The sequence below is a fragment of the Terrapene carolina genome, unplaced genomic scaffold, assembly GCF_002925995.2.
Source record: "Terrapene carolina triunguis isolate 2854851 unplaced genomic scaffold, T_m_triunguis-2.0 Scaffold95, whole genome shotgun sequence".
NCBI classification, from domain to species: Eukaryota; Metazoa; Chordata; order Testudines; family Emydidae; genus Terrapene; species Terrapene triunguis.
The window spans coordinates 752,422-765,694 of record NW_020664446.1 but is presented as its reverse complement, the minus strand read 5'-3'; the positions used below and the strand labels follow the sequence as shown (position 1 = coordinate 765,694).

Below are 13,273 nucleotides of genomic sequence, written 5' to 3'. Positions count from 1 at the left end.
TGCCAGCTGCAGAACGATGGTGAACCAGAACTACCTCAGCCACAAGGAAGGTCTGAGGATCACTGTGGCCCTGCCAAGCTTGATTTTCCTAAGGACGCAGGGCCGGATCGGCGGGGAACTGAGCTGCCCACTGCACCAGGAAGGCATCCCCCTGGACTGGAGACCTGGCCAGCGTGGGAGCAATACGTCAGGCACTGTTTGTTCCACTGGGTTCCAAAGAGATCTCACAATGGGACACCCCTTTGGTGAAAGATTTGCTGCACTGTCAACAGGTGGAGTTCCCCCTTGTAATCCCTGTGCAAGCACCTGCAGCGGCTGGCTGCTAGGGAGTTCATTACCCCTGGAACGTGAACTGCCGAAAGCGCGCTCTGATGTGGGATGCACCAGTTCCAGAGCTGGCCTATGCAGAATGAAGTGGATCTCGCTCCTCCCTGCTTGTTTATGCACTAGACAGAGATCATGTCGTCTGATCTGACCTGAATGTGCATGGACCAGGCAATGGGTAGAAATATCTTGCATGCCTTGTGGACAGCACAAAGCTCAAGCAGGTTGATGTGCGTCCTGGATTCCTGCAGGGACCAGGAGCCTTGGGCTGTCTGGTCATGTAGATGCACTCCCCATCCCAAAAGAGAGGCATCCATGAGTGTTCTTGGAGGGAGTGAGAAAATGAAGGGACCACTGTGGCACCTTCATCCACAGCAGACTGCATGGAACTCTGTTTATGGACAGATGGCAGGCAAAGTCAGATCACCCAGGAATTGAATCTATGTGGGCAGGGCACCCACTGGATATTCTATACCTAGGGGCTAGCCCATGTAACCATCCCTACCAGAGTCCGATCTGTGTCCAATTCGATCTTGCTTGGTGACCAAGCCCCTAACAAAGAGCTATGCAGAGCAAAGAACCCCCTCAAACAAATTCTACGTGTTTGGATTCTGAAGATAAGGAAGGTCCCTCTACAGCAGATGTCCGACCCCCTCGGCCAACTCCAAAAAGACAAAATCTATCACAGAGAAGGGAAATATTTACACACGTTAGTCTAGCTCCAGTTAAATATTATGCTTAGCTGTCTGGAGTCTGTGTTCTCAGGCTATGTCTATGAAATCAAAGATTAAACTTCATAACAATTATGAAGCTGCGCTGCTCAAATTCAAAGGGAGTTAAAGGCCATTAAAATAGTTTTACTGCTGGTATTAAAATGAAATTACTCTGTCTTCTCCAGGACACCTGGAGCCGAAACCTTCTGAACTCTCCTATCAACACACACGGAAAGGCTCCGAGCAGCACTGATAACCAAGGCAGCACCTCTGCTCTGCAGGTTCTGTGAAAGCATGTGAGCAATGCCTGAGAGCGCTTTGAAGCAGCCTGGGAAGGAGGGAGAGCCTCTTCTCTCCGGAAAATGTGTTTAGTGGAAAGTAAGCAAGTTGTCAGGGGAAAAGCTGACAATGTTGATTCCAACAGTTGTACTAGGAACAAACAGCCAAGCAGATTAGGTTACGAGAACGAGAAATGCCTCTGACAAGCCCACGTCAATGCCGGGCTTTCAGGGACAATGTGTGCTTCAGCCACCTTCACAGCCTCGGTGCCACAGGCCCTAGGGGCAAAACTCCCTGCCAGTGCCCGCAGCCCCTTTGCGTGGGGTCCCATGCGCACTAGCAGCTCCAATACAGCCAGTGCCTCTAGGGGGCCCCGAGCTCACTGCCAGCTCCAGCACCTCCAGCAGTTTGGCCGAGAGTTACAGGGCTGGGAACTGAGAGAGAGATGGCGACAAAGAGGGCTCTGTGGTCTGGGTCTCTTTACAGCTCCTCACCTTTTCTGGAGGAATTTTATTTTTTGCGGGGGAGGGGGCGTTCAGGCTGGGAATACACCAGGGGGCACAGACAGCACCAGTCTCAGCTCCCTTCTCTCTCCCCTCCTCCCCTGGGGAGTCTGCCATACCCACCACAGCCAGGGGCCGTCCTCAGCCTCCCCATTGGGGCCTGCAGCATCCCAAGAAGCTGAGTGGCCTCCTTCACCCTCCCCAATAATGGGGGGTCTGCAGCCCTGGTTTGATGTAATTAATTCCTTGCTCCTTCTTGGAGTGTCTGTGGTTTATTCTGCTGTGGCGATAGAGAGATCACTGTAGGCTGCTGGGATCCCTCTCCTCTACCCCGTCAGAAGCACTTTTAATGTGTGTCCATAACATGGCAACCCCGTCTGTCTCTCGAGGTTCTACTCCCCAGCTAATGCAAACATTACCAGGAATAGAGCATTGTCTCAGCTCCGTCTGGGCCATTATCATTTTATATTTGCTCTTTAATATTTACTGGGTTCATGCAAAGTGCATGCTCTGAGGGAAAAAAATGAGCCGCAGTTTAGATCCAAATTTAGTAATTGCTGCAGCCCCATCTGACATGGATGGTTAGCAGGGAGATCTCCACAACACTTCACTTTCCACTGCATTCTGCATAGCGACCTGGCCCCCATGTGGCAGGCACCCTGGAGCTGCCACCTACAAGAGTCTTCACAGCCCCTCCATCACATTTAGCAAATCCCATATACCCAAACACTCAGCATTGCTGGTAGAACAACCAAAGAGACACTGTCAGGCTACAGTGATAGGCATGTTGACTCAGTATGGTTTCCGAGCCAGACTGCAGCTCGTTGGAGCTAAATACATGCTATTTGTAACACCCGAGTTTATCAAAGCAAAAAGAATTTGAAAAATTGAATTTGTGTGTCACTATTGATGCTGCTTGTTTGCCTTTTTCTTGAGTTGTTCCCATTGAAATGCTTACGTTTAATGGAAACTTTTGTGTTGGCTTTTGGTTTTGCAAACCCTGTTTTTTGGAAAACTTCCGTGTCAGCCCACTGTGACCTGACTGTTTCTTTAGTCAAAGAGAGGAGATACTTCTCAGACTGGCCTTTCCTAAGCCAGGTAGATGCTTGTTGGCACAGTACTGGGGTGTCAGCTGGCTTTCGAATACCTGCTAGCTAGCAAAGGACTAGGCCTGGCTCCTGGTGCCACAGCTAACCTTGCAGCCTTACCTGTTAACGTGAGGTTGCTGTATGTGTTGGAGAACTGCTCCTTTAACAAAACCAAATGCATCTGTGCTGCCTTTTCTCGCTGCAGTTCCAACATAATGTCTGGGTGCTGGGCAATCTTACAGCCTTTCTGCTTATCCAGGGCAATGTCGCTGCGGACAATGTCTAGAGGGAGAGGAAAGAGAGAAAAAGGGAGACAGACAAACCTCAGCTTTCAATTCCACCCAAAGGAGCCAGATGCTTGACTCTGAACCAGCCAACACTACAAGCAATAAACATTACCCGATCACACAAAATGCAAGCCAAGGGGCAGCCCCCCGGGGGCCCATCCACCCCATTTACCTTCTCAGCTCAAGCCCTAGATCATCTGCAGACCTCACTTCTTATCTCCCACTAGAATGTCAAGCCACTCTCTCTAATGCAGCAGCCTGTCCCACCCCCGTGGAGTGGCTGGCCCCCTGGCAGTTTATCACTCTAACTCACAATTATTACCTTTCCTTCACTGGAAAGTTTTGTCTAAAGTCTCCCAATGTTTATATCATGTCTCCTTGTTTCTGGTTTCTTTGCCAGCGATAACTACAGTGAGCTAAATGCCTCCCTGGTGTAAGGCCACTGCTTTCCCATACCGCCAGATACACCAGGGAGGGGTTTGGCTCAAAGTCTCTGCTCCAGCACTATTCATCCTTATTGCAACTTTCAAACCTTGGATTAAATCTGTACGGATTATAACCCTGGGAACAGCTCCCGTGGCACCTTCCCATCCTTGCTCCCCCCACATCAAGAATGTGGTGCAGATACTTCGTTAGCACTTCGTTTCTCTCCATATCAGTATTGTATGGGTCATATTGTTGATCATGACATAGCCTTCCCATCACAGCCCCACACAAAACTACTTGCCCGCTGTGGAGACTTGAGAGCAAAGGGAAAGGAAAAAGAAGAGAAAAATAAGTTGTAGCTTCCCCTATATTCATAATACACTGTGATACCACAGGTTCACCCCACCTAACTAGCTAGCCGATACAATACGCAAGGAAAGCTGGAGCATTCTCGCAGTGTTACAGAAGGCTGTGTTTTACTCAGTCTATTTTTTATCTTATCAGCTGCATGTTCCTTTCCAAAAATAAACCCCTGTGGGGTGGCACCTTTGGACCCCAAAGAGTGTGTGTTCTGATCCACTTGTTGGTCTAGCAGAATGTGTCCCCTACTACTATTTACTCTGCAATTCCAGTACAGCGTTACAGATTGCATATCAGAAGCACCAGGTGGTCAGAGCTGAGAGCCTCTTCTGCACCCATGCCCTTATCTGGCAGGGCTATATACCCTTGTTTGCTTAGTGCCCTATTGTTTCCGGTAGGGTCATTACATGCAGACTCTGCCCAGCCTGTAGCCATCCCATTTTGTAACGGGCCTGACTGCAGGCCTTGGACGGGTAACCATGCAGCTTTGGAATCCATCTTATTGACATTTGGCCCAGTTGTGCCCCTGAGAGCTGCCCTGATCTTCCCTGTCCAACTGCAGAAGAGCAAGGATGGCGGGTGGCTGCCTTTGCAGCCCCATTCCATCCTGTTCCAGGACCCTGTGGCGAGCCATCCAGGGGTGGGATCAGAGTGCAGGGAGTGGGCTGGCTGGGGGCACACCTTGGCCCTTCAGTGCCCCACCTCTGTGTCAGGAATTAAGGCGGGAAGGGGGATGGGGGTCCTGATACTTTGGGGATCTATCGGGTTTCCTGTGGCTCACTCCACAGAAGTGCAAACTTTGCCCCAGTTACACAATGTGGGGAACCTCAGAGTTTTACCCCCACCCTCTGCTCCCCCCGTAGTCCCTTCCTGCAGGAGCCGATTGCTCCTCAACCCCTATTCAGGGGAACTAATCTAACCTGTTGCTCTTCATGTTGATGTTCTCCAGCTAGAGTTCAACTGTGAGCCCAGCGCTGTGCAGCTCCCGGGCCCCCACCAGTATCAGGAGGCAAACCCAGCCTGCCCTGCTCTGCCCCCAAGCCATCTTGTCCTCTGACCACCCGATCTCACACGCTGAGCAGGATGGGGCTCACATTAGTGCTGGGATGGAGATCGACAGGGGACACCGGGGTGCTGAAGGAAGTGGTGCTGGTTATATGTAAGGGGCCATCTTGCCTCCAAACCAGCACTGAGTCCCCGGCAGTGGCATGGTGCTAGGAGGTGCCATCTCTTGACAGAGCTCTAGTTCACTTTCCGTCAGTGGAGATGCGTCCCCACTTCCTCTTGTACCAGCTGCTCTCTAAGCTTCCTGGGCACAGGGAGGATGCAGAGTGGGACAACACGTCAGCTCCCTCAGGGCTTGCAGGACGCCTGCACGCTCCCAGGTCCCTGACAGCTTTTCTTGCTTGAAGGAGACACAGAGGATCTCCGTTATCACAGGGTCAGGTGCCCCTCATGAGGCTTTGCCTGCCGGGGGCAGGGATCAGCTCTGGAGATGGTGGATTGGAATTGCTCCTCCAGGGCTCCTGATCTCCACGGCCCCACGGAGGAAACTCTGGAGAGCAAAGTAGCAGTCTCTGGTCCTGACCTAGACCCTGGTAGTGGGCTGTGCGCCATGGCCAGGCAAGCACCGTAGGCACCTGAGCTGCCAGGCATCAAGACTCCTCCACTATCAGCCTGCACCCTTCCCCAAGGGCCCCAGACCCCTGCTGTTGTGACCCCCCGACCCCTGCTGCTGTGACCCCCAAATTGTCTCCTGCTCCCTAACTCTTCACAGGGACCCTGCCTGTGGCTCCCATGATCCCCCAGGGACCCCATCCCCAACTATCTCCAACCCCTAAACTCCACACAGGGAATCCCCTCCCACTGCCTGTGACCCCCACACTCTCCCAGGGACCCCCCACCCCCTGCCTGTGGCCCCCATGCTCTTCCATGGATCCCCCACCCCCTGCCTGTGAGCCCCACCCCCAACTGTCTCCTACCCCTTAACTCCTCATAGGGACCCCCTCTCCCTGCTTGTGATCCCCTCCCTCAACTGCCCCATCCCCTCCCTCCACTCAGAAACCCCCATTCCCTGCCTGTGAGCCCCATTCCCCTAATGCCTTCTACCCCCACACTCCCCCGAGAGCCCAACACTTTCCCCTGTAGCCCTCCTATCTGACCCCAGTCCCCACCCAGCCCCAACCCAGAGCACTGTGGCCCCACAACTGCCTTCTGCCCACCAGCCACACAACCTTCCCCCCCCCCGCATCCGGTGCTGGAAGAGCAGCTGCACATTCACCACGCTGCCCCTGCTGACCGCTCGCCCAATCCACCCGGGGCCTGTCCGCACTCTGCCAGCGCAGGTGAGAGCACGTCCTTCCAGGGCTGGGGCGATTCCTCTGCCTCGGTGAGCCCCTCTTTGGTTTTGGCAGGCAGCGCTTTGCACAGGCAGAGCTGAGACCAGTGGCCATTGCACTACAGGCACCAGTCATCCACCTCCATTCTGTAGGTGGCAAAGCTCTAAAACCCACAATGGCCTGCAGAGACTGTGAGCAGAGGGGTCCTCCTGGGGCTCTCTCCTTGCCTCTTCTGATCAGCGGGTGGCTGACGTGTCCACTAGTTTGTCTACACCTTGCTTGTCAAAGAAGTTGCTTGTTTTCTCTTCCAGGTGCTTCTGGGAGTTCCCCAGGAAGGACATCTCCCAGGGACAAAGTCGCCTGGCGAGGTCACTGTCTGGAGGTCAGCCCAAGCGGCCAGAGAATGAAAAGTTAAAGTTCTGTGATCACCAGGATCTCACCATCTTGCCTGTATGCCTCTCTCTTAGCAGTACAGCGCCGTAGTGGGAGTAGCTCTTTACCGAGGAGTTACTTATTACTTCTAGGACAGCAGCACCTAACGGCCTCGGTCAGGGTTTGGACCCCACTGTGCTGGGCGCTGCACAAACTCAGACCGACGGTGCCCACTTCAAACAGGTTCGAATCGAAATGAGCACGTCACTAACATAGGGGTTTGAAGGAGTAGGGAGGCTGCCCAAGGTACTAACATACCCTACATGAAATGCAGGGCAGTTAACGTTTCTGCCCCTTTCTTATGATAAAAGGGCTGCGTTGAACCTGCACAAACATGGGGTTTTGCATTTAGCACACGTTAAAGGACCTGATTTATATTAGACCAAATGCATAAGAGTTAGCGAAATCAGACAATGATTATAGGAGCCCGTCGGGGAGCAGCCTCCTGGGGATGAACAGGCTCGGGGGGTGGGGGGGAAGGCTGACATGCTCACTGCCCATTCAGTGTTCAGCCTGCACTGGACAGTCACTTTGCTTCCCTTAAAAAAACCCAGCTTGTCCCAGTGTGGCTTGAAAGCTCGTCTCTCTCACCAGCAGAAGTTGGGCCAATAAAAGATATTATCTCACCTACCCTGCCTCCCTGCAAAGAAAGTCACTTGAAGTGTCTTAGACTTTTTATATCAAAACAAAACAATTCACTTTGAAGCTGGTTCTCTTTCACCAGCCCCCAGCACTGGGGCTGGCAGGTACCAACTGCATTTGAGGGCACAGCTCACGCGGTGCTTTGTGTCTCTGTTGACGTCACCAGACATCACCATCACCCCAGGTAACTCAGGAGGGTGGAAAAAGCACAAGTGTCAATGAAGCCTTCTTGCACTAGGCCTGAACCAAACTCCTTCCATGTTTAAACTCTAATAGACCTCAAAAGCCAGGTGCAAGTGAAATGTGTAAGCAACTTGATATCAGTAGTAATAATGAGGCCTGCATACCTCTGGCCGAAGGAAAGATAGTAAATCAAAGGAACGGGACAAGATAGTAGTTCAAGAAGTGTTACTAACAAGCTGAACTTATAGCTGCCAACATAAACTAACTGCTTAAATATAATTGCTATTTGCTTAGTAACTGTTACCAGGAATGGGAGGGGTAAAGAGAGGAATGGGGGGAGGAAGGGAGGGGTAGCGGGGGAAGGGGGGGGGGATGAGGCTTGACTGCAAAAGGTATAAAGGAGAAAAACTGTTTCTGTTAGTGTGCTCGATTTGAGACGTGCCTGTCTCCTAGCACCGCTTTGAGATCTCAAATAAACTTTGTTTGCTTCTCCACCTGGTGTGTTTATTGGCGCGAAGCACACCGGGCCACGAACCTTCGCTGTTGCTTTGCCTCGGGCACCTCTGTGCCAGCAACAGTTTTTGGCGCCCAACGTGGGGCTCGAGGCTGAAATTTAGCCTTGCCCGGATCCCTCCTGGTGGCCGACGGATTACGACGACGACCGACGCCCAGAGCGCTCACCGGTGACTTCATCGGGGGGCCTCGGCAGAGACGTGGTTTGGTCGACCCCGGAGGGCACAACGGTGCAACGCGCTTGAGTAGTGGAGAAGCAGCTGCGGGCGACGGTGGGGAACCGGTCCCGTGGATAGGGCGACGGTGCAGAACCGGACCCTTGGATAAGGTAGGAACAGTCCAGTGGGGACTTTATCTGTCTTGACCTGGGGACGCCCAGCGTCTACCTGTTTTGACCTGGGGACGCCCAGTGTCTCCCTAATATGGGGCAGGGACAGAGTATGGCAGGCAGGGCAAGGTGTACACCCTTGGAATGCATTCTGGTGAACTGGAAAGTGTTTGGATCGGATCCGTTGATTAAAAGTAAACTGAAAAGATTCTGTACAGTAGACTGGCCTCAATATCAGCTAGAGGACCAGGAAAGGTGGCCACCGGAGGGATCACTCAATTATAATACGATCCTTCAATTGCTTTTGTTTTGTCAGCGTACGGGTAAATGGAATGAACATATGTATGTACAGTTGTTTATGTTGTTAAGAGATAGGTCAGATCTTTTGCAAAGGTGTAATTTGACTCCGTCAGGTTCGGTAGTAACTACTGTTAGTCCCCAGAACCCTCCTCCGGTTGTGATGGCAGAGTCGGTGTCCCCTTCGGCTCCTCCACCCCCACAGGCTTCAGAGAGTACCCCCCCTCCCAGTGGGATTGTATCCGTTGATTACTGAGAGTGTGGTAGCCCGTCCAGGAACACAGGATCTTGTGTCAGTGGCTTTTAACCCTGTACATCTGGCTGCTTTTCAAGGCAGAGGCAGGAGAATTCTCAACGAATTCAAGCAAGTTCATTTCTATTTTTGAAGGGTGTCTGGCTAGCTGTAAACCTGACTGGGATGACTGTAATGTCCTTATGCGGACCCTGCTGTCTGAGGTAGAGCGTAATCAGGTTGTGTCTAAAGCAAGGGAGGAGGCACAGAAGAGACATGAACTGAATCCACATCACGTCCCTGCTGTTGCAGTCCAGGTCCCCCTAGCAGATCCCGGATGGAATCCTAATGACCCTGCGGGCCAAACGCGTCTCACTGTATACAAGGAGCTCCTATTACATGGTCTCCGACACTCAGCTGTCCGACATAACAATTGGGCTAAGCCTTATGAGCTAGTATAGGAGCCAAAAGAGAGTCCGGTTGCTTTTCTGCAGCGTATTCGGGATACCATCAGGCAAACTACTAATGCAAACCCTGATGAACGGGAAACTGAGGCAATCATAAAGGGTATTTTTACCAGCCGTGCAGCCCCTGACATTAAAAGGAAACTGCAGAAAAAGGAGGATTTGATGGGCATGACCATAGCACAGATTCTGGAAACTGCAAACAGGGCTTACAGCCTTAGGGAGGGAGAAAAGGAAAAGAGGCAAGCGAAAATGATGGTTGCAGCAGTACAGGCCGGTGGCAAGGGAAAATTCCAGGAAGGTGGAAGGGGCCGGGGAATGAGAGGACGTGGACGTGGGCGCCCTGGCTCACAGGAAAGGCGTCTGGGTCGCAACCAGTGTGCCAGATGCCGAAAGGAGGGACATTGGAAACATGAGTGCCCCGAAAGGGAAGGTACCCCTATGATGGCAGCAGAGGATCAAGAATAGGGGTGTCAGGGGAGACGGACTATCCTGCCCCCGGAACCCCGAGTAAAAATGCGGGTGGAAGATTCAAACATAGACTTTTTAATAGACTCTGAAGCTGCACGAACCGCTGTAAACCAACCCCTGCAGCTGCCTGTGGCAGATTCCCTCACTGTGGTGGGTGCCACAGGGAAAGGAACCAAGTGCCCAGTATATGCCCCTGCGGAATGTGCTTTGGGAAACAGAACTCTATCTCACAGACTGGTTTACCTCCCCGATTGTCCAACGCCTCTATTGGGACGGGACCTGCTTTGTCGCTTAGGTGCCACCCTGCATTTCACCCAAGATGAAATAACCCTCACCTTACCCCCAGAGAATGCCTGGATAATGACTCTTGCAACTGAGCCCTCAGCCATGCAAGCCCCAGAATGGAGCCAGTGGGAAAAGCAGGTTTTTCCTCTAGTATGGGCATCAGGGGTCCCAGGGAAGGCAAACCGTCAGACCCCTGTTCATATTCAGCTTCTCCCAGGCAAAAGCTCAGTGCGAATCAAACAGTATCAAAACTGTTAGAAAATCCTGAAGTTACCCTACAGACCTGTCCCTCCCTTAACCCAGCCACCCTGTTACCGGAGACAGAGGAGCAGGAACATGACTGTCTGGAAATCATAGATGTCCAATACTCCAGCCGCCCAGACTTAAAAGATCAACCCCTCCCTAATGCTGATTATGAGTGGTATACTGACGGCAGTAGTACTGTTGTAAATGGACAGAGGAGGGCAGGCTATGCTATTGTATCTCTCCATGAGACTGTGGAAGCAGAGGGTTTGCCTGCTGGGACATCAGCTCAGCTGGCTGAATTGGTAGCCTTAACCCGTGCACTTGAACTGTCAAAAGGGAAAAAAAGTTAACATTTTTACTGATTCCAGATATGCCTTTGGAATACTACACGCCCATGCCGGTCTGTGGAAAAAAAGAGGAATGTTGACAGCCCAAGGTTCTCCGGTTAAACATGGGCCTCAAATTCTCCGGCTTTTAGAAGCGGTACAGCTCCCCTCAGAAGTAGCAGTGATACACTGCAAGGCTCATCAAAGAGAAGATCAAGATGTGGCTAAGGGTAATGCCAGGGCGGACAGAGAGGCCAAGCGAGCTGCTACCCTGGAACCACAGGAAGCTGAAGACGCCCATATGCATGCCCTCATCCCATCAGTGGGGGAGCTCCCAACCCCTCAGTACTCTCACGAAGAGAGGAACCTAGCCAACACACTTAGGCTCCGGGAAAAGGAGGGATGGCTCCACTCCACAGAAGGAAAAATCCTCCTACCAAGGAATCTAATACGGCCAGTACTACAGAAACTACATCAGTCTACCCACGCAGGAAGAGAGGCTGTTTCCCAGCTTATGAATAAATATTTTCTAACCTCTGGACTTAGGCCTCTGGCCTCCCAGGTGCAGGCTGAATGTCTAGTCTGCCAAAAGAACAACCCTCGACCTGGAGTGTCAGTGCCACCAGCCACTCTGGAACCTACCCCAGGCCCAGGACTAGTTTGGCAAATAGATTTTACTGAGTTCCCCCGGACCCAAGGATTCAGATCAAGGAGATCATTCCCCGCTTCGGACTCCCCCAGTGGATGGAATCTGACAACGGAACACACTTCACATCCCAAGTTGTTCAGAAGATATCGGATGCCCTACAGATCCCCTGGAAACTCCACACTCCATGGCGACCGCAGGCCAGTGGGGTAGTGGAACGCACAAATCAGACACTTAAGCGGCACCTCTCAAAGGTCTGCCAAGAGGCTTCCCTTAAGTGGCCTGATGCTCTACCCCTTGTTTTGCTCCGCATTCGCGCTCTCCCAAAGGGCAGGTTAGGGCTCAGTCCCTTCGAGATTATGTTTGGAAGGGCATGGCCTATGAACGGTACACCGGTTCTGGCAGGGAAGTGGGAGGTAGGCTGTGGTTTCTTATCTCAGTACATGTGCTCTCTGTCTGCTGTTCTCTGTTCTCTCCACAGGTATACCAAAGATTTGCAGCCTCTCCCGCTGGATGCCCCGATCCACTCCTTGCAGCCAGGTGACTCCGTACTCGTTCGGACCTGGAAGGACGAGCCTCTCCAAGAGAAGTGGAAGGAACCCCACACCGTTCTGCTGATCTCCCATACAGCAGCAAAGGTCGAAGGACACAAGAACTGGATTCATCACTCTCGCCTGAAAGCAGTGCCTGCTCCTGAACGGTGGACCGTCCAGCCTGCAGAGAAGACTGCCAGCGACGATCTGGGACTTAAGCTGTTATTCAAAAGACAATAAGGCCTGCTGGGGATGCCCTGTGATCTCTTTGGACAGTCACAGTGCACTCCCCGCAAGAACTCTGAGCGTTGGTTGTGTTTGTTTTCACAGGGTCGGCCTAACCTGGTGGCCTGGTCCCTTTTGCTTTTAGTCTGCCTGCTATTGGTAATTGTTATTTTGTGAATATTTGGGGAATTGTAATTGTTAGGCCCTAGGGTCACCTGCCCAGCATGAGTTCAGGTCCAGGGTCTGCCACAATGGTACTCTTTGCCATAGGGACACTCCTCTCGTTACCTCCCGTTTCCCCCCGACCACATGCGTAATGGAAAAAAATCCCTACTAACTTGGAAACAAACACATATAAGTCCTTAAAGGTTTGCTTTGCCCAAGAGTTCAACCTCTCTAACTGCTGGGTATGCTCCCAAGTCCCGCTCCACGCAGCAGGGTTACCCTGGAGGGCGGTTCCCCAAAATTGGTCAGATATCTGTTGGGTATGATCCTCCTCCCATCCTATGGGGTGGGACGGCTAACCCAATTTTATCGTAGGCTCTCTGTGTTTCTCACCAAGTATGCTAATGAGACCTTGGCCATAAAGAAAAGCCTTAACTCAGAGCTTTACCAGCTCCGGTTGCTGTCCCTGCAAAACAGACAGGCCTTAGATTATGTTTTAGCCTCCCAGGGCGGGGTGTGTGCCCTTATTGGGAGTGAATGTTGTACTTATGTCCCGAAAAACTCACAGGACATTAACAAGCACATCCTGTCAGCCAAACAGGCTTTTGAGCAGTGGAAGGCCCAGGAAAGGGAACCCACAGGTTTCGATTCCCTTTGGAGTTGGTTGCCCAACCTAGGAGGACTGGGAAATAGCCTTGTGCGTCTCCTCCTCACGGGTGTGGTACTATGCTTGGTCACCCTCCTCCTGATTGCTTGTTTTAAGGTGCTCCTCCGTAAGCTTTGTGCCCCCCCGTTCCCCAGAAGTCCCAGCATACCCTCTCATTGAAAACCCCAGCTTCATAGCACTCAATCATATCTTGTCCACAGAGTATGAGAAAACTCAGCCAAAAGCTTGTTGAGTATTCTCAAAGGAGGGAGTTGTTGACGTCACCAGACATCACCATCACCCCAGGTAACTCAGGAGGG

At 52.1% G+C, this 13,273-nt stretch overlaps 1 protein-coding gene across 1 annotated transcript in view; it reads right to left on the bottom strand.

Annotated features, from left to right (window-relative positions):
* HPSE2 (heparanase 2 (inactive)) overlaps window positions 1-13,273 on the bottom strand; it is a 264,923-nt gene that overhangs the window by 224,015 nt on the left and 27,635 nt on the right. The window contains exon 3 of the mRNA XM_024213019.2: window positions 3,028-3,189. Coding sequence (XP_024068787.2) covers window positions 3,028-3,189 — 162 coding nt within the window. The remainder of the gene's footprint in view (window positions 1-3,027; window positions 3,190-13,273) is intronic.